The 22246-nt window shown below is 38.4% G+C and overlaps 1 protein-coding gene across 7 annotated transcripts in view; it reads right to left on the minus strand.

Annotated features, from left to right (window-relative positions):
- The window catches only part of KIAA1328 (KIAA1328 ortholog), a 179740-nt gene that overhangs the window by 145333 nt on the left and 12161 nt on the right, over positions 1–22246 (minus strand). For all 7 annotated transcript variants that reach the window (XM_021379504.1, XM_021379500.1, XM_021379499.1 and 4 more), the window contains 2 exons: positions 21430–21524; positions 11395–11510 (listed from right to left, as the gene is read on the minus strand). In XM_021379504.1, coding sequence (XP_021235179.1) covers positions 11395–11510; positions 21430–21524 — 211 coding nt within the window. The remainder of the gene's footprint in view (positions 1–11394; positions 11511–21429; positions 21525–22246) is intronic.

Genomic DNA, 22246 nt, shown 5'->3' on the forward strand with positions numbered 1-22246 from the left:
AACAAGGTATCTACTACAACATTCAGAAGTGACTAGCAGGGGTAAGAGCTAAGTTTCATTTCTTACGGATTATTTAGAATGAAACAAACTATATCTAAAAAGTGCAGATATGCTTTTTTTATTTCTTTTGCAGTTCAGAGGAGGGGGGAGGGAAAAGCATCTCTGATTTGTATATTAAAGCGCAAGCATCTGTCCTACTGATGATATTCTAGGGAAGCACATTAGCATAAAATTTAACGATGTCAAATAAGTGGATGTGAAATAGGGACTGCGTAAAGACACTATTTCCAAGCCTGACAGAAACATCACTGTTTAGAAATGCAAATGAAACCATTATGTTCAATAATTATATGAAAATATGAACAGTTCAGCATGTTTTCCAGCCCTGATGGCGGTTAATGGGATGTACGCTTATGTAAATAACTACTATTAAAGCTAATGCTGAAAAAAACTAATAAATTCATACTAAAGCAACTGATTTAGTACGCTTTTAAACCCCAGCAGTGCTCACTTATTAGAAAGGAGTGCATTCTTATGTTTAGAACTCATTACTGTTACAAGTCACTGCAACTCCATCAATTACCATGCATTAATGAAAATGGGACACATACAAAAAAAATTATTGCCTCTCAGCAGTTTTCTTTAAAGACAAAATATAGAGGTATTACCATCATGGGGCCTTGAGGGGAACTTATCAGCAACATAATCTTTATTACTACAACTGTACTCCCTGTGCTATAACCCTGGGGTATTCTTGTCCCAAGAAAGGGCTAACCTTTATGTAAAGCTGGTGACATATATGCAATGAAAGTGGCCATACAGCCCTCAGTAAAAACTTTCTATTTTTACAATTAAAAATACTTTCAAATTAAAATACAAATGTTCACATTAGTGAACATGAAAACATAGATATGAAATGAAAAAGTACAATTCTTGAAATTACAGCAAGGGGGTATAATGCAAACAGGTTTATGAATAAGGAGTATAGACAGAAGTGTTCTAAGAAGCTCCTGTGTCTTGACAAATTCCCTTCAGTTTCACACTTACACTTTTAATGACCTCCTAGAGAGTAAGAGAATTAAGATTTCAAAGATACTATTCATTACTCTTTGGAGGTTTGCTACAATTCCTCAGTGTTATTTGAAAGATTCTTAGCCTTGGTTAAACATTACATTTGATGCTGGAAACAAAACCAACACAAAGCTGTTACAGGAATGAATCCCTCCAAGTATTACAAACTGAGATTTATCAAATGTCTTTAACTCTGCAACTAGCCCACTTTCATTATCCAAGCAGTTTCTGAAAATGAGATATTAATGCAACATCCACCAGATCCTAACAAGTTTAGCAAAGCTGAAAATGCTTTTATATTAGTTTGCACTGACTGGCAGCTTAAAATTAAGGATGGATTTGAAAAATTCTACTATGGACAGAGAACTGATGTCAAACTTAGGGGGCTAAATAGAGGAGATTCACATAGGACAACTCAGCAGCTAGACAACTTTGATCCAAGGTGGCATTTTGCTATCAAAAATCACAGCACAGACTCACAACTCCAAAGGCATTATCAGCAAGAACTACGAACTCTCACAACAATAGGAAGATAGAAAGAAATCATTTTCATCATGCATGTACATTGAGAAAATTCACATAGATCAACAACCAGTAGAGTAGCCAACACTAAATTAATGCTATATTTGAGTGCTGTGTACTCTCTATAGCATACACAAAAAGAAGCACTGGCCCAGACTGAAAAAATTACAGCCTAAAACCAGGTAGCAAAAACTAGACTTCCAGAGTCAGTTGTTGACAGCATACAACAGCAAACACACGCATGATGACAGTTCCCATGACAAACATCTGGGGATGGAAAGGAAGGCAGAGGATTGCTAAAAAAAAAAAATACACAAAACTATGCAATTGCTTTCACTAAATCCCTGTTGAAAGAGAGATATGAAATGTTTTGCTATCTAGACCATTAAAACTATTTCATGAGCGAAGGCCACTCTAAGGTTAAAAACAGTAAGACAAATTTGCTACTGATTAATAATAAAGTCATTCATTTTGTTCTTCAAATCTAAAGTAATTACAAGCCAGAGTATGGCAAATGGATTTAGCAGAAGCCATTACATCAGAAGAATCCTTTAAAGAAGAACAGTAATTTAAAAGACTAAACTGAATAATGAACTCTCCTGAACAACAATTATTATGAGATTGATTTATTGAAAGTGTATTTAATCATGCAAGAAATGTTTAAACTTTCCTAAATAGTTCAGGGAGACAGAGAAACCAATAGCAGAGTCAGCCCAACGTCCTCATTATAGTTGAGAAGCTGAAGCAGATGGAGAATTCATTTAGTTTGGAAGGATAAAGTACATCAATTTCTCTGAATCCACATTTCTAGTCAATTTGTTACAGTACCAGCTTCAACAATTAATGATCTCATTTTCCCATTTGTGCCTCCTTTTAAGAGATCTCAGTCTTTGTTTCCAAATGAGCCCAAATGTCATAAAGGAAAATTTAACTCAAAAGAATATCACTTTGAAAGCTAACATATAAAGATCAACATTCCAGCAACAGCCACAAGAGTAGGGTCAAAATTTAGGCAAGTAAGTAACCTAGAGTGCCTAAAATAAGATCTGCTTCACTCTTGAGACACTGGATGATTTCTACAAGGAAATACCTTCTTTGTGATCTGCCTCAGGCATTTTTTGTTAAGAAAACTGATGCTGATGTATGAGATTGCCATGGCTGAAGCTACATTTCTAATGACAAGTTTCCCTTGCTAAGTTCAGACATGTGCAACTCATAGAATTGAGTTGGAAGGTCAACTGGTCCAACTCCCCTGCAATGAACAGGGACACCTACAGCTTGATCAAGCACTCAGAGCCCCCCCAGCCTGACCCTGAATGTCTCCAGGGATGGGGCACCCACTACCTCTCTGGGCAACCTGTTCAGTGCTTCAACACCCTTAATGTAAAAAAACCTTTCTTTATCTCCAATTTTAATCTCCCCTCTTTCAGATTGAGCCTTCTCCAGGCTTAACGAGCACCAGTTCTCAGCCTGTCCTCACAGGAGAGGTGTTCCATCCCTCGGATCATTTTGGTGGCCCTCCTCTGGACGCCCTCGAACAGGCCCACGTCTCTCCTGTGCCGAGCACTCCACCTCTGGACGCAGTGCTCCAGGTGAGGTCTCAGAGCAGAGCGCAGGGGCAGGATCCCCTCCCTCGCCCTGCTGGCCGCGCTGCCTTGGATGCAGCCCAGAATACAGTTGGCTTTCTGCGAGGGCACAATGCTGGCTCATGTCCAGCTTCCCATCCACCGGAATCCCCACATCCTTTTCAGCAGGGCTTACATTCCCTCAGTTTGTATTCATAGTGGGAGTTGCTGTGATCCAGGTGCCACACCTTGCACTTGCCTTTGTTGAACGTCAGGATGTACACCTAGGCCCACTGCTCAGCCTGTCCTGGTCTCTCTGGATGGCATAATCTCCCCCAGGCATGTTGATGGCACCACACAGCTTGGTGTCATCTGCAAACTCGCTGAGGTGCACTCAATCCCACTGTTGATGTGACCGATTAAGATACTAAAGAGCGTCAGTCCCAGTACTAACCCTTGAACGACATCAGTTGTCACTGATCTCCATCTGGCCATTGAGACACTGACCACCGCTGTCTGAGTACAGTCTTGTAACCAGTTCTTCATCCTTCGAACAGTCCACTCAACAAATCCATATCTTCAATTTGGAGGGTAGGATGTTGTGGGGAACTATGTCAAAGGCCTTACTGAATTCCATATAGGTGACATCAGTGACTCTTCCTTTGTCCATTGATGCAGTTACACCATCATAAAAAGTAACAAGGTTGGTCAGACAGGAATTCCCCTTGATGAAGCCACACTTGTTGTCTTCTACCACCCCTCTCTCTTCTATGTGCCTTAGCATATCTTCCAGGACAATCCATTCCATGATCTTCCCCAGCACAGGGGGGAGACTGGAAGGTCAGTAGTTCCCTAGGTCAGCCTTTCTACCCTTCTTAAAAATGGATGTGATGTTGCCTTTTTTCAAGTCACCAAGGGTTTCACCTGACCATCACAACTTTTCAAACATAACTGAGTGGGGCTTGGAGACCACATCAGCTGATTCCCTAAGGACTCTCAGATGCAACTCACTGGGACCCATAGACTTATGGATGTTCAGGATCCTCAGGTGGTCACAAACCTGATCTTCATGTATAGTGGGAGAAACATTGTTCCCTGAGCTCCCATTCTCAAATCCATCCGCTTGAGGGGTGTGTTGAGAGCAGCTGCCAGCAAAGACTGAGGTGAAAAAGTTGTTGAGTACTTCAGCCTTCTCCTTGTCCATTGTTACAAGCATGACCGTATAGCTCTCTGTGGGAGGTACATCTTCTTGGAATTTCTTTTTCTGGTTCATGTGCCTGCAGAAGTCTTTTTATTCTTTTTTACATCCCTTGTCAAGTTCAATTCCAGTGGGGCCTTGGCCTTCCTGACCCAATCCCTGCAGAGGCTAGCAACATCCCTAGCACCATCCTCCCATGGTACCTGTCCCTGCTTCCACTCATCATCATATCCAGTTTTGAGCTTCAAACTACATAGTATAGATAATAACAAGCCTGTGCTCAAGATACCATTCATCCTCCTGAAATGGAAGTCTGGTTTACTGTGAAGTCTATGCGTACTAGACACTACCAACAGAGTACAACTCAACCTCTTCAGCCAGAAAGACTGCAACTCAGAAACATCAAGACTCTGAGATGTGAGAATGCCACTAGCCCTCAACATTTACCCCAGTGGGCCTCCAAATGTCTACATCAGAGCTGCCAGATGGGAATATCTCTTAAATCAGTCACAAAAAGAATAATGACATTCCATGCTTTCCAGTATAAATTACAAAGCCAGCAGCTCTGCTTCTTTTATCCGACATCTATAGGTTTGTACTGACAATACCACCTCACACACAACAAGCTTATATTCAAAAAACGCTGATGTTCATTGTTTAGATGCTGCCCATTGATTCTGGACAATTTCATAATATGGACAATGTGGTTAGCTTGTGCTCAAAGGTGCTAGCTGGAATTAAACATAGAAAGTTGAGCTTTAAAAGGATCTCCAGTCATTGATCCATTTGAACACTCAACATTACAATACATTTCACCTTGTTTTAGTTTAAAAGTTCATGAAAAATTCAAAATATCTTATTTACTCAATAGTCCTTGACTGATTCTTTTACATTTAAGAAGTTCTTAAATACATACATTATTTAGCCAACACTGCCATTACAGAATAGCATATAAATATTCAGGGACTTTTTAATATGTTCAGCTTTTATTCAATGGACCGTAATGGTTGCTTAGGAACATTTACTAGTAGGAAATCTACAATAACAGAAAAGGAAACACCTTCTAAGAGCGAAGCACTTGGATAAAATGGAAGAAAATAACAAACTGCTAATTTTTCATTCTACTCACATGCCTTCAAGCAAATTATGATACACAAAATGATATATAGGATATGTCCATATAAGATAAATAGGAAAGGATGCATTTTAAACTCTAAGCTGACTTGAGAAACAGAAGAAAAAGGATGACTGCAATTCAAATCCCTCAGTTTGTACCTTGTAATTATTAAGCATACAGAAACAATAGCAAAACCAAAAATCAGAATTAGGCTTAGCCACAGTTAAACAGTAAAACCGAGTTTTAAATAAGCAGCTTGACTTCCAAAAGCACTAGGGACAAGTTCCCTGTAACTGGCAAGGTGTTCTCTTCACACAAACTTTCTTCTTGCATTTTATTTTTTAGAGGGCAGGGGTGAACAGAGGAGGGATCCAACTTTCATATATACTGTTGATCTCCATATCTTATTTCTACATGACATTGTGTGTTGTCATTGTGAGTTCAAAATAATTGTCTTTTTGCAAAGGACAGCACTGGGGAGGCACAAACATATCTGGTAAGCAGGACGCATGCAACAAAGCACATTGCCAAAGGCTTTCTATGCAAGACCTATCATTTTGCATCTTTGGTTGTGATGACAATATTAGTGGGTCAGACTGAAAAAGCAAACAGAATGGAAGAAAAGCGTATTTATTTCTACACTGTCAGAAAAGCAAATGTAACATAATAAGAGGTAAGCATTACACAGAACTAGTCAGGTAAATTCTATCCTCTCACACTTGCTTTTCTATCATTTTTTTCTTTGGCATTAATCAAGTCAGTAATGATTTTTCTTCTGAAAAATAACAGTAATTCCACATTAACACAGAAAGATAAGAAAATGAGGAAATATGGAAGTAGCACTGATTTACAAGTGCATGTGAGAGTAACACAATGAGCAGTGCTACGGAAAACCTAAAATAATTTTATTAAAGAGTCCAGATAATGTTTATAAGAAGCTCATTACTCTTCCAGCAAATTAATATTGTTTATCACCAACAATATCAGAAAATTAACTGTTTTAGATAAATTAATATTCTTGTTAACTGCATGCAAAATCAAGATGTTAAATAGTCTTAAGTAGTTATAATATAAAGGAGATATGCAAACAGTCTGTGATCATGTTTAGACAAGCCAATTAAATCATATGGGATTTATGTTATGAGCTCATGTGAGTCTTCAAATCAATAGACCAAGTTCTGTTTGAAAATAATTCCACCAAAAAGCTTAAGAAATGCAGGTACATTCTAAATACAAACCAAAACAAATAATTAGTAGGGATGATGACTTTAAATTTACATAAAGAAAAAAAATATGTTCATAATAAAGACAACCTCTTCATTTTTCTCCCTGTCCTCCTCCAAAATGATTACTCCAGCTAGCAAATACTATTTTCAAAACAAGCTCCTTCTCAGAGCTTAGAATTCTATATCATTTTTTCTTTTTTTTTCTTTCCCTTCCCACCAATATTCACAGAAATATTAAGGCTGTTTTTGGTTCTGCATTTACATAACAGCATCAAATTTAGATTAAAAAAAAAAAATCCTTAGTGGTGATAACAAGAAAAGCTAAAGACCATAACATAATTTCTTTGGGCTTTGAAATAGCAGTAGTATTTGTTTCCTAATAATCTCTTTTTTTTTTTTTTCCTAAGACATCTATCATGACAGTACTGGGGCATCTTTCAAAAGATAATTCCCTATTTCTTATATTAAATCATATTTGAGACCTAAATTAATAATGGGTGCTTGAAAATATGCCAGAAAAGAACTCAGAAGCTTTTCACTTAACAGCCCCTACCACAAGTGGAAGGGATAACACATATAGCCCATGAGCACATGGCATGCTGCTTCTCACTTATTCTGAAAACACAAATGAAAGACAACAGAAATTTCAAAGGACATTTAAATTGTAAGTGCAACACGCCAAAGAAAATGGTAGAATTTAGATTGCTCATATGTATCCAACATGATTTGGTGATACAGAAGCAAGAGACAAATATTAAACGTGATTGCTAGGGAAGACACAGAGGCTGGCGAGCTTTTTCACATTAGCTTACTCCAGAATTCTGTTTCAAAGTTTAGAGTGTGCTACAATACACTGAACAGACACATCCCATTCCAGTTCTGCTGTCTCCAATCATCTGACTAATTCTAGGTCATCTGCCTCCATTCTGCATCTTCTCTAAGCCCGATTCCTCAACCCATACACTTCTAAACTCAGACACAAGCTTCACTTCCCTCGAACAATTCATGGGCAGATTAACCACCTTTTCCAAATATTTACTTTCAGCCAGGTTCTAGCACTCATTTCTCAATTTTCCACTCTAACTCCTGCTTAATCTTTCCTATCAGAAAAGAAAAAGGATTCACTTTTCCACCACTTTGTGATATAAGATCCTTATCTCTGCCTGCTCCAACTTCCTTTTTTTACCATTCATCCAAAACACAGTCCTTTTCTCTAGTATGACCTCAAACTCTCTACACTACCTCCTCCACAAGTTATTCTTATTATTTGACTTATGTCTCTCCATCCATATGTCCAGGTGTGGAACTATGACCCAGATGGGATGAAGTTAGTTCCGCGTCCAGAAAGAAACACAACAGCCTTGAGTCAGAGATGCAGCAGTCCACAAGAATGGGAATGTTTGTACTGTGCAGATGACCTAACATTAATGCACTGAAAGAACCACAGCATGTGTTACTGGGCTATTCCAGAGTCTAAATATTTGGCCCAGCTGGGTAGATTTTAATTGGAAAATAGGAAGACATAATCACAGCATTTATACTTTGGACCACTAAGTATCTCATCCCTAAAGACCAAGTGCACCAGAACTTTTCAGAAATAAGCCTACAAGGGTCTATCAAATGGAAAATATGTTTAGATGTTGTACTAAGAAACATGGTTTAGTTTGGAAACACTGGTGGTAGGTTGACAATTGGACTAGAAGATCTTGGAGGTTTTTTCCAACATTGGTGATTCTATGATCCCCTTTTATTTTTGGAACTCCCCCAGACACTTTACGTCAAGTTTTTTTTTGTTTGTTTGTTTTTTGTTTTTTTTAATATAAAAAGAAGTTGCATACACCTTTTTGAAGTGGACGCACCATGTGAAAAACTAAGTCAAAATAGCCTTTGACCAAACTATCACATAACGTGACAGGCCTAACGAGAGCATTTTAGGGAAAAGAAATAGACTAGATGACTACCTGAAACACCTCTTTTTAATTCTACAGTAAGTATTTGGCAATCTTAACAACAAGCTAGCCTACTTATGAATCACTGCATGCTCACCAGGGTTGTGTTCCGTTAATGGGATGCGCTAGTAAGAACTGCTCAAAGTTTCAAGCACAGTAGATGTAGACAATTCATTTGAACAGCAACTAAGCTTTCATGGAGTGAAAGTTTCATGAAGTTTCCTTACCCAGCTATTACAGGCCAAAGCAAATGTAAATTTAGACTGCAGATAGATACCATTCTTCTTTCAGTTCTGAGAAATTACTTAAAGTTCGGTTATGAAACAGTCTGCCCTTACCCCTCCAAGCTTTCGTTATAGCTCATCTACAATGAACTCAAATACGTGGGTTCACAGAACCTCTCAACAACAGCAACAAAAAACATATGAACAACAAAATGAGAAAACTCTGCTTTTAAAGTAAGGAGCTCAAGCACACAAAGCACATCCTTGCTGCAAGATTCTTAATAAGAAACTAAAAAAAAAGACATCTCCCTGGAAAAGCACATACTCCCCATGTTATTCAAATTAAACCTCTATCAAGTTGAAATTACATTTCACTGGATAGCTGCAACCATTATATCAGAAGCACTCATTAATTATTGTAGGTTAATTTTAAATACTGGGCAAGATAAAGTAATTTTATAGGAAATAAATTAGCTAGGGGATAGGGGGAAAAGTAAGTAAAATTGATTTTACTAGACTTGAAGGTTTTTCCTTATGCTATTATATTTCTTACTTACAAGTGAACTCTGTAAATTTCAGAAGAATTTCAAGTTGCTGTACTTGAAAATAGCCAGAATCTATATTCCACTTCAGCAAGTCTTTCCTACCACTCCTCAGCTTTACAACAAGTATTCAGAGGTCAGATGACAGGGAAGTATTCCAATAGTTAAAATTACATTGTTTTAAATTATAACCTTGTTTTATATTTCTAGGTTTTATAGAGTTTTATGAAGTATAAAATTGCATGCATTAACCTCCTGCCATGACTACTTGAATTCCTGTAAAGAGGTATTCAAATTTGTGCAGTCTTTTTCTAGCAAGGAGGAAAAAAAAACACAAAGCAACAAAATAAAACAAAAAAAAAGCAAGCATGGCTACTTCCCAGTAATCAAATAAACCTCAGATGAATTAGTGAAATTTTTATGTGCCTACATTATATAAGTATATATTAAATATAGCCATTGGGAATGTAACATCCCACCCACATTCATGGGCTGAATGAATCCACAAGACGTAATATACTAAAAAATATTTACTTAGGTGTAATCAATGTGAAAGAGTTGTAGTCATATCTAATGGCTCTTAAATACATCAGATTTAATATTTTCCAGGAACCATTCCATGCCCAGCTAAGCTTGTAGATGTGTATATTATTTAGTATGAACAACCAAACAACGTTTTTCTATCAGTATTAGTGCCACTAGGCTGCAAGGGATCTGCTGCATTATCAACAGCAATCCCCTGCTGTCAGAAACAAAACACAAGAATTTCTTTCATAAGCCAATCAAGTTCCAACAGAAAAAAGCACTTTCTCTCTTCCCTCCCCCCAAACATTCCAGTGTTTTTACTGTGAAATACAATTCAAAACTTCAAGAATCCTCCTCCAACTTCACGTTTTAAGTTTATGACTGTTTATCTCCACGTATTTCTATCCTGTCACTGGCCTGTAGCTTGAAGAGTCCTTTTTGTCTCAACATTTTCTCTTCCACTATTCACCTCACCACTATCTCAGCCTGATTCTATATGGCCAGTCAGTATCCATAAGTACACATGCACACTAGTCCCTTCTCAGAAAATAGGTTCTGCAGACCTCTATAATCCTAACAAGCCTTTCCCCACAACTTTTCTAATTTCATTTCTGTCTTCAGCAAGGGGTGACTCAGAACTCAAAATAGCTCTGCACGCTAAGTTCCATCAATGCTTTTTACAATACTATTAGTAGCCTCCCTACTCATACAGCTGCTGATGAATTACATGCTATTTGCTTTTACTGCAGTTGCAGAACTGTCTCTTCTATATCCCACTGTAGTCAATTGCTACCTTCTGAGGAATTAAACAACAAAGCGTCAATATCAAAGATTTGGAGAGATATGAACAAGAGCATTTTGTAAAGATCTGTCACACCACTTTGTAGAAAAGCTATAATTCCTTGCAAGATCATTTTGTATTTGGTATTTCAGGACTGGGACTAAGCATATGCAGTTTAACAAAAATGGAAGTCACAGTCTCCATTAAAAAAAAATAAAAATCAGCTAAACTTACATTAATAGAAAATGACCAAGCTGGCTAAACCCCAGAGTACAAATATATACGTTTAAATGCCTTCAATATTAGTTGCCTTTCTCAGGACACAGAGAGCACTGGAGTAGTGCAAGATAAATTTTAGACCTCAATTACAACAACCTAACAGGATTAAGAGAAAAAACATCTATAAACACATTTTAATGCATAAATTCCTTATTGTCGTTTCTAGTTGACAAATATCTATTTCATAGCAAAACAACATCATAGGAACAGCTGGATGGCAGTTTTAAGCTCAAATGAACCAGCATCACATGCTGACAAGTCATCTCTCTGATTGCTTTTGAATGGCAGCACATGCAGATTTATTCTCTGCCATAAATTAGAACAATTATTTCTCTGTAGTTCACTTTTTATTTCAGACAGCGAGCCCTTTCACACTTTTTTTTTTTAAAGGATATCTTCCCTTTCCTTGATGATAAGTTCATTCTGTTCCTCTAGCTGTCTGATCTTCTTCTCAAATGACTCCTGTTCAGCTTTCAGCCGTTCTTCTGTCACCTCCTTTTCTTCACTCACCCTGAAAAGAATTTGAGAGAAATAAAATATATTCCCATAAACACAGTGCTTCACTTCTAAATCCTTTGCTTTCCAGGTAAATGAATAGCACTCTTCCCCAGCCTTATAAAGCTTCATTTCTCATAATGTTTATTCTATCGTATTACACTGGAAGTTGCATATGAGTATGCAAGAAATTATTTTTTCAAAGGCACTGGTCTCAACAGAGTGCATGCACATTAATAGACAGCACAGAACTACAAAGTAAGGTTCTGAACCCACAATGAGGTCTGTGCAGACCGATTTTCTGCAGCTGTAATGAAGACACATTGGGATCCATACAAGCCTAGGGCATGTAGACAGAAAACTCAAATGGGAGAGCTTAGCTACTGAGACAGAAAGGAAATTGAAAAATCTCTTTTCTTTCTTAATCTATAAGCTAATTCTTCTTTCACATTTACTGGTCAAATATAAGTTCAGGAAAGGAACCATTTTTCTTGTTAGTTTTTCTCCAAATGAAACAGCTTGGCTTCTTCTGGGGATCTTAAAATATCAAGCCACAGGAGTAAATTCTCCTTTCTGCCTGGGCCATGGCACCCTGTATGTTGCTGCTCAGTGTAAATAATTAGATTTAGATTAAAAGATTATAATGTGAGAAATTTTTAGTATGATCATTTATTCTGCATCTCAAGGGAAGCTGTAAAAGCAGCTGTTCTGTTATTATGTAGACAAAATGACCATTACGCATTGATGATCCTGTGACTATGTTAAAAACATGGCTTAGAAATCATGGTTCTTATGAAAGTTTTACCAAAATATTAACAAACAAGCTTAAGCTCACAAATATTATTGCTCTGGTCTTAGGTAGTTTCACTTGCCAAAGGCTCTTGAAGTCTTTTACAATGGCAAAACAGCTACCACAATGCAGATGACAAGCAATCAAACAGTACAACTTCGAGAAAACTTCAAATTTAACATCCTTTAAGATAAACAGTCCTATAAATACACACACACACACAAAAGCCATTCAGGGTCTGAGCCACCATTTGTCATCCTCTTTCCCTTCTCAAGACGGCACAGAATTGTTTTGATATTCCAACAGAAAAGCCATAAATACTACAATTAGGTCACCCCTCTAGGGTGAGCAACAAACAGGCAGCATTCCAGAAATCTAAGCTCGACCTACAGCCTTTCCCACAACATCTCTAACAGACTACATGAATTTGTAAATTATTAATAATACTGAAACTTGCACCTTTTCTCTACAAACCTAGAGGCTAAAAAATAACATACAGAATATATCAAATTCCATAAATTAGGACAGTTTGATAGCTTGGAACAAGCCATTAAGCATAAAGTTTCTAGGTTAAAAAAGACATGGATTTAGTATCAAAACATTCCATTATTCATATGCCTGTGGCCTTATTTACAACCCTATGCCCTAACATTCCAAGGCTCCCCTCTCTCCCCTCAAAGACTTAAAAGGGGTTTGTACACATCAGATAATAAACAATGAAGAGAAACAGCTGTATTAACTCTGGATCCATCCCACCTATATACTCCTGTAATGTGAGCAGGCAACAAGTTTTTGAAAGCCATCAACCATAAATCCTTGCTCCCCAACACAGTCACAGGTATGGCATATATGCCATAGGCTGCAGACCCAGGCTTTTCCATCTACCCATAACCAGTTTGTTTTCTCTGAATCAAGAGCAATCAGCTAAAGGGTCTAGAGCATATGACCTACCTCCATGTAAACAGCAAAAGATGCAAGAATGTGTATTTTTTCTTAGAGTAAGAAGTAGTAGAGAATAGAGAATAAAAGCTATCAATCAGAAAAAAACACAATGAAGGTAGCAATGGGCAGTATATGAAAGACATGAAAGAAGCAAGAACAGGAAAAAAAATCAGAAGAGGAAGAGTGGACAAGTATTGTCTCTGGGACACTATATAAGGAAGGATGCTTGTTTACTAACTGGAATACAGATGCTGCATTAGAAGAAGGTTAAGAACAAATGAAACACTGGGCAATGCTAGGAGTATTAAAATCAAACAATAACACAGGAAAATCAGATGAAGTAAGAAAGAACTCTGCAGTAGGGTAACTGCACTAAAACAGGTCTTATCCATTTCTTGATTCTGTGATTTGCTGTTTGTATCTGTCTGCATCACATTCACGTGCTCTGTTTGTATTTAAAACAGATCTCAGCAAGCTGACATACTCACAGACACATGAATACATTGTGCCACATATCTTATGCAGTAAGTGACTGAGAACAGTAAGTGATCTTAGAAGAAAGGTGGCAATATATGTTTATGTATCACAAAGCAGAAGACAGCTCATAAAGGGCAGGCAAGATATAGAAGACAGTTACTCACAGGAGGTGGCAAAAGAAAGTTAGAGAAAAGGAATACAAGAATGTCATCAGATTATGCTGGATTTATGTCATATCCTATACACAGCTCAGTGAGATTTTTTTTAATATCCTTATTTCTTTGCCTTCTGGCTGTAAAGAACAGAAGATTTTAGCAGAACTAGGAAGGACTTCACTGGTGCCAAACAGAAATATTTCAAGGCTCACAACGCTCCTAAAAAGAATTTTCACTGTTTTTCCACTGTTCATGGTCAGAAAACAGCAAAGCATGAAGGCACTCCAGCTACAAAGGGCACAGCCACTTCACTGGGCAACATATTGATGTTCAGCTGTCATTGTTTGCAGGTGCAAATAAAGACTGACAACTGAGCGTGAAGATGACATATCAGTAGAACTATTCCTGCTGCTGAATATCTACATTATTTCTTTGCATAGAATTTACAATCACCTAACTTGTGGCATAGGACACACACATCTTTGTTCAATATTTGTTTTAAATTCAGCACTTCCATGCTTATGTAAATCTAGATGCATCTAAATAAAGATCTTAATTTTATTTTGCAGGAGCCTGTGTAGGAAAAAAAAAAAAAGTGATGTAGGTATGCTGACAGACCCTCCTAAGACATCAGCCTTAGGGCTCAAATTAATTCTTTATTCACCAGTTCCAGTTATGGTGTGCTCCTGTGTTCACTACTGCTACTTTCTCATCTTAAGAAGCAACTGATCAACAAGTCTGCTGATGAAACTGACTCATTCCACTGAGGAAACAGGACCGATCCTCTGCAGGTGGAATTTTTAAAGCAACATATAGGCCAACAGCACTAAGTTTTATTTGTCTAATGAAAACGGTCATGCACAGGGAAGAGTCAGAACAATAATAACATCAACACCAGTCTACAGACAAAGCGCAAAAGTAACTCCTCTTGACTGAAAGAGCCTACGATCTTTGAAAAAGAAAACAAAAGAAGCACTGATAAAGCAAATGAAAAGTAGTATTTTCTACTTTTTAAAATCCGAATGCAGTGTAGCTGAGCAAGTTAAGACAGAGAAGACAAAACAAAAAGCATAGCCACCGGAAGCCTCACTGATCAGTCATATACTTGTTGGGAGCATTTACCTTTTGGGAACATTTGCTTGATTCTAGTCTGCTAACAGTCAAGCAAAGATTAAAACATTTTGGTGACCATTCCTGAAAACCACAAGTTTTAGAAACCAAGAAAAGACTAGCATCTGGAGCAGGCATGGTGACAGGAGGTAAAAAACAGACCAAGGTCCAAGATAAGTGCATCAGGCTGAGCCCAACACACACATGAACCACAGAATGCCATTGGATATTCCAAGACAAAGATGTACACCAACAAGACGAAGCAAATTTAATGCCAGGCTCCATCACAACAAGCCTCTAGCAGAAATGGGCAACAGTGACATTTAGTATCAGCACCGCAGGAAGACAGAATGGCAGCAATTTTGTCTTAAGGGCACTGTTTGCAAATGCGATACATTTTACTCAAGTGTCACAAGCAGTCTGTATAAATCTAAAAAATAACAAAAAAAAACCCTCCAACAATCCCATAATTGAAATCGGTGCACAATGGATAAATTTTATTATATGCAACTTGCAAAATAATACAAAACCTGATCTCACAGCATGAATTTATAGCTACAAATGACTTTTTAAGTACAAAAGGTAAGCGTGATTGGTGATGCAATAATTCTAGGCATGCTTTACCTATCAACGAGAAGTAATTTTCATACAAGCTTAGGGATATCTCATTTGCAGTCACACTGCCTGACTAATTAAGAGAACTTCAGCAGAATATTGTCTCTTAAAGTAACACACACAATACACAAAAAAAAAAAATGAAAAGGAAAAATTGATATTGAAGTTATTGAAGTTAAAGCCAGATTTAATGGTTAAATATGAGATAAGTATAGGCAAACCCAGGAGAGAAGGTAGCTCAAGTGGTCAAATGCTGTGCATTTCTAAAATGGACTTCCACATGCCAACTATCCTTCAAAGATTCTAACTGCTGGAAGGACAACACTTAAATGAGAAGTATATGGTACAAATACGTAGTTTTACTGTGTTTCTTTGTAATGGTTTCCAGTTCTCTACTCAAATTAAGCTTCTGTTTTAATTCCCATTTCCAACTTTTTTGGAGAATTTCCATTTTAGTGGGTCAATTTCACCTTAATATCAGGTACAAAAGTCCACATAATGCAATGCTAGTAGACAAGACTTGTGTCCCAGACTGCCACCACTCTACAAAGAGTTTAGGAATCCAGTGACTTGGGAAGGATGAAGGATTTCTCAGTGAGGTACAAAGGGCTGTCTAAAAGCTGCTTATCTAGCTGCCAAGTACAAGTCATTCTAGGTGCACCATTGGTCTTTGCCTGAATGACACTCACCTGATGGCAAAAAAAGTATATATAGTATGTCTGAAAAGGGCAATCACTCCCTCTCTTGTGAGGATGAGGGAATTACCTTTCCACCGCAGTTGCTTTCATAGACTTGTTTGCAAAAACTACAGGAAATCATAGAATCATAAAGGTTGGAAAAGGCCTCCAAGATCATCTTGTCCCACTGCCTGTCTACCACCAATACTGCCCACTAAATCATGTTCCTTAGTACTACATCTCCATGTTTCTTGAACGCCTCCAGGGATGATGACTCCACCAGCTCCCTGGGCAGCCCATTCCAGTGCCAGACTACTCTTTCAGCAAAGTTTTCTTCTAACATCCAACCTGCATTTCCCCGGGAGCAACTTGAAGCCTTGTCTTAAAACTTTAAATAAGATAAACAAAGGAGTTAGATACAAATTCTCAATACTAAAAGCAAAAAAAACCACCAAACTTTCATAACCATTCTATGTCTCATAGTCAGTGCTATGTACATTCAGAAGAAAGCAATATGTGAGCTGTACTTTTAAATGTTAAAGGCAGAACTATGATGAGCATTGTAGCAGGAGTCAGAGTCAAAATTCTGTAGCTATGTATCAGTTAGAATCATAGAATCATAGAATTAGCTAGGTTGGAAAAGACCTACAAGATCATCCAGTCCAACCATCCACCTACCACCAATAACCCCACTAAACCACGTCTCTCAACGCTATATCCAAATGTTTCTTGAACACCTCCAGGGACGGTGACTCCACCACCTCCCTGGGCAGCCCATTCCAGCGCCTGACCGCTCTTTCAGAAAAGTAGTGTTTCCTCATGTCCAGCCTACATCTCCCCTGGCGCAACTTGAGGCCATTCCCCCTCGTCCTGTCACTAGTTACAAGAGAGAAGAGGCCGACCCCCGGCTCACTACAACCTCCCTTCAGGTAGTTACAGAGAGCGATAAGGTCTCCCCTGAGCCTCCTCTTCTCCAGACTGAACAATCCCAGCTCCCTCAGCCGCTCCTCATGAGGCCTGTGCTCCAGACCCCTCACCAGCTTCGTCGCCCTCCTCTGAACACGCTCCAGGGCCTCAGTGTCTTTCTTGCAGTGAGGGGCCCAAAACTGGACACAGTGCTCGAGGTGCAGCCTCACTAGGGCTGAGTACAGACTTCCCTACTCCTACTGGCAACACTATTTCTGATACAAGCCAGGATGTCATTGGCCTTCTTGGCCACCTGGGCACACTGCTGGCTCATGCTCAACCGAGCATCGACCAACATCCCCAGGTCCGTTTCCTTTACACAGTCTTCCAGCCACTCTGCCCCAAGCCTGTAGCGTTGCCTGGGGTTGTTGTGGCCAAAGTGCAGGGCCCGGCACTTGGTCTTGTTGAACCTCATCCCATTGGCTTCAGCCCAGAGATCCAGCCTGTCCAGATCTCTCTGTAGGGCCTCTCTACCCCCAGGCAGAGCAAGGTAAGCAACGTGTGCTTGTACGCACACATATGTTTTCTCTGCAAACAAAGTTATAACCATTTTCATTCAGCCAAGTGCTGAGGCCTCTCAAAATCTGCCCACAGCTTTTAAAATGTATGTAACCATTCTCAGTATGGTCTTTAGCAAGTCCTTAATGCTCCACAGTCAACTGGATAGATCCCAAGAGACCTTGCGCTGCTCCCTCTTGGAAGAGGCTAATGTGTGCTGACATTGGCACAGAATATGAGGGTTAGAACCTTTCAGTGTCTTCACTGTGTCACTACTCATTTCATTACATAAGCTGATGACTGCTTTAGGAGTAGCCTGCAGCAACAAAAGCTGAGATAAAATCTTTTTTTTTTTTTCTATGCCTCTTAAAAGGATTCTGCTTGTAGAGAGAGTTAAAATTTGCTCTTATTGTGTGCCTAACACTTTCAGCACCATGCCAGCAGCACCTTGCTGAAAACACAAAAGTACCATGCTGGTTGTTTTTGAAAATCATGGGAAATTCTTGGGTGTGATCACCCATTTACTCACAGAACTCTTTGGCTTTCATGGGCATGACTCTACAAATCTACAGTATTACAAGGCCAAGTTCAAGATGTTGCACTTGGGTCAGAACAATCCCAGATATGAGTGGAGACTGGGAGAAGAACTCATTGAGAGCAGCCCCATGGAGAAAAGACTTCCGGATACCGGCGGATGAAAAGCTGGACATGAGCCTGCAGCCCTGAAGGCCAACTGTGTCCTGGGCTGCATCAACAGAGGGATTGCCAGCAGGGTGAGGAAGGTGATTGTCCCCCTACTCTGCCCCATGAAGCCCCACCTGGAGTACTGCATCCAGGCCTGAGACTCCCAGCACAACTGTTTCGATGGTCTGATACTGATAGGACAAGGGGGAATGGCTTTAATCTAAATGAGGGGAGATTTAGATTAGATGTTAGGGAAGAACATTTTTTGACTCAGAGGGTGGTGAGGCACTGGCACAGGCTGCCCAGAGAAGCTGTGGATGCCCCATCCCTGAGATGTTCAAGGCCAGGTTGGATGGGGTCCTGGGCAGCCTGATCAGAGGGTGACAACCACGCCCAAAGCAGGGGGTTGTAACTGGATGGTCTTTAGTCCCTTACAACCCAAGCCATTCCATGATTCTGCGATGTGACAGTTTTCTAAGTTTGCATCCAGTTTGCCTTTCTCTTTTCACTTTAAGAGGGAAGAGAAACTTGATACGCTCGAAGGAAAAATAATGGTTAGATTTATAGGTGGTATCACAGAGCAAAACCTAAGATTATTCTAACTAGGATGAGAAAGGAGACCATTGTGTCCTTCCATTCGACACCAACTCAAAATTCAATTTCATCAAGTCTCTAACAGCTAATGTGATGTCAACCTCTGGAATTCCCAACAGCAGAGCATAAGTAAAAGTAACTCAGTTTTTCAAAGGCAAGTATAATAATATAGCCAGCATTACATTTTACTCACACCAAGACAAAGTCTCACACTTCAGCATAAAAGCTAATGCATTTTCTGCGTTCAAAAGTGCAATGGGAATGAGAGTCGGAGGAAAAGAAGGGAAAGTAGGAAGAGAAAAGTACATCAGCTTTCCTTTAGCAGCTGTAAAAGTCAGTGAACGACCAATATCCTGAACTGCTAAAGCAAGACATGGTTGAGATTCAAGCACCAGGAGTCAATCATATTTTGCCACTGGTTTCCATGCAGACAGAATTTTGTCACTGTATACCTGCCTTTGTCCAGGCAGTTATTGACCACTCTGTTTCTTCCACCAGCCTGCAATAAGCATCCATGAATTAGTTTCAACAACCATCATTCTCATTCATAAATAGCAGCAAAACAAGAAATGGTTAAGTATAGCTCTAGTCAAGTGAGATCTTTATTCTCCCAGTTATTTACTACAGGACAGTCTTACTGGAAAATTTTCAGCATTCTGCTGGTTCCTTTTCTTCTTTAAAACAGCAGAGAATGTTCTACTGCATGTAAAAACTCTTCATCATTGCACAACTCAAGATGAAAATTGTGGAGAGTTTTTAAAAAGTGACGAGGTGAGCGGAATTAAAGTTCAACATCCCTATTACTCTGCAAAGGACTTTTAATTATATCCAATAAAAATATGATTAGGTTTAAAAATAAAAGAGAACTAAGTATAAAATAATAGTGTTCCACTAATTTTACTTTTCAAAATTAATGTTGCTGCACCTTCTATTTTTCTTCGAAGAAATGTCAGGCAGAAATATCAAACTGTCCTTGGGGAAAAATCACAGCATCTGAGATTTAAGAAGAATCCCATGCTCAAATGAGTTAGTGTACTAGTATTCACTAGGGAGCAGTGTATTATGAGGAACAATGTAGTAAAAGACTTTTTTAAATATTAGAATATATCTCTATATATCAACGGTGGCAACAGTGTCCGAATAGCTCCAACATCTGACAATTTGTATCCAGGCTTCCCAGCAATCTACTCTTCTTGACAGCCTTAACTCGACATTTTCTAACACATGAGGCAGGATAAAATAGCATTGCAAGCATGAAGAACTTCAGAAATTACTGAAATGTTGGATAGCAAGGAATCCTATATGGGCACAAATTATTAGTGGGCAAAATGGTCTAGTGGATGAGGATAATCAGAGAGAAAATACTCTTAGCTGCACCAGAGACTTACTGTGCATGACCTTGAACAAGTAACTTAATTTCTCTGCGCAAGTTTTTCTTTATGAAAAGAAAAAGGACAGTAATGCTTGCCAATTATTGCACATATAAAATTTATGACGAAAAGTATTTCATTAATACCTGAGAACTTGCACTTTGTTCTAGCAAAATTTTACAGCCAAGCTCTGAGTGTGGACACTAACTTTTAGCCCAGAGGGCCTGAGATAATCTCATGAAGTTTCCTCCTCTGGTATCGTAATAAAGCCTGCCACAGTTCCAAGCGCTCCTCAGTTTTTACAGGCATCACGTAAGAAGCAGATTCCCAGAGATTCTAAAGCACAAGGGACAGAGGGGAGGAAAAATAACTCCTCTCTCCCATTCAAATTTGTCTTTGACATCATTTATCTCCATAAATGCAACTAGCACAGGAATGAAACTTGAAAATTTTTTGCTCAAGTTGAGAAACTTCCACCACTATAGCTTGTCTTTTCAAAGAATAAGGAGAACATGAAGAAATTAAAGTAAAATTTTGCCAAATTAAGTTGGCAAAATAAGTTAAAATCACAGTGGACTGTACTCCTCTACACATGAAAACATGAGTACATGCAGATTAGCATGTATTATCCACAAGATCTGCAATCCACATTTAATGTGGAGTTCCGTATACAAATTTACTCCTGACAAACAAGCATTACAGAATTTTTTATCAGTGATGTTCTTACTTCCATAAGACAACATTTATAAACATTTATAACATTTGTAGACATAAATAACATTTTTAAACTACAGGTTACAAGCAGCAAACAAAACTCTAGTCCTGTGACTAGATGAACAACTGCAGGTCACAAAACTTCAGCTTCTGTTTTCATTATGTTTAGGATATTTTGGGTCAGGAAACAAGGAAAATACTTCACTATTCATACCTCTTCCAGGAATAAAAAATATTTTATGCAAATATTCAGTTCCATAATGCAGTTCTACATTACTTGATGTTAATTAGAAGAATGACTCTCCTTAAACATAATGCATTTTCAGGTGATGCTTATTCTCACCTGGCAAGTTCTTTAATTAAGTTTGCAATGCGTCTCTTGTCCTCAGGACATAAATCCTTTAAAGAAGCACTCTTCATTCCTCCTTCATTAGTGACCTGAAAATTGAAAGCCACATTTTAGAAAGTACTCTTTAAAGAGAACAAGTATTTCATAAGACATTAAAAGCATTTCAGGACCTAATAATTAGAAGCTGAAGGTAGACAAATTCCAACTGGAAATAAAGTGCATATTTTTATCTGTAAGTACAATTCAGTGGAATAAATTACCAAAATTGTGGAGAAGTCTGAGAGACTTGAAACTTGTAAAATGCAGAATACTTTCTTCAATGCTAAAGATGTCAAGTAAAGTTTCAAGACCTACACTACTCACGATCTGTACCAGATAAAATGCAATAGATTCTCATGACTTGGAAATCTAGTGCAGTGATATCCAAACCTAGGTTCAAACTTTATTTTATTGGAATCCTAAAATACAGAGTAAGAAAAAAGCATTCCGATTTAGCATTTGTGAGCAAAGCATACAAAACAGCAAAAAAGTGTGCAATGTACTGTTAATAGAAGTCCTTATTTCATGCAATTTAATACACCAGAAAGTACACAACCTTTTTTTATGCCATTATCATTTGTTTTTAATCATCTATATGCTACCTTCTCAACTTACCATTCCTTCTCAAAAGAAATCTTTAGCATATTCCAGCACTTCAGTTCTTTTAATGCACTCATTTCCATTACTGTTGAAAACAGTAGCATTTGTTATCAATGTCCACCAGAGGGCATATTGCCGTTCATCTTTGCAAGAATCCTTTGCAGTGCCTGGC

Source organism: Numida meleagris, chromosome Z (genome assembly GCF_002078875.1).
Source record: "Numida meleagris isolate 19003 breed g44 Domestic line chromosome Z, NumMel1.0, whole genome shotgun sequence".
NCBI lineage: Eukaryota > Metazoa > Chordata > Aves > Galliformes > Numididae > Numida > Numida meleagris.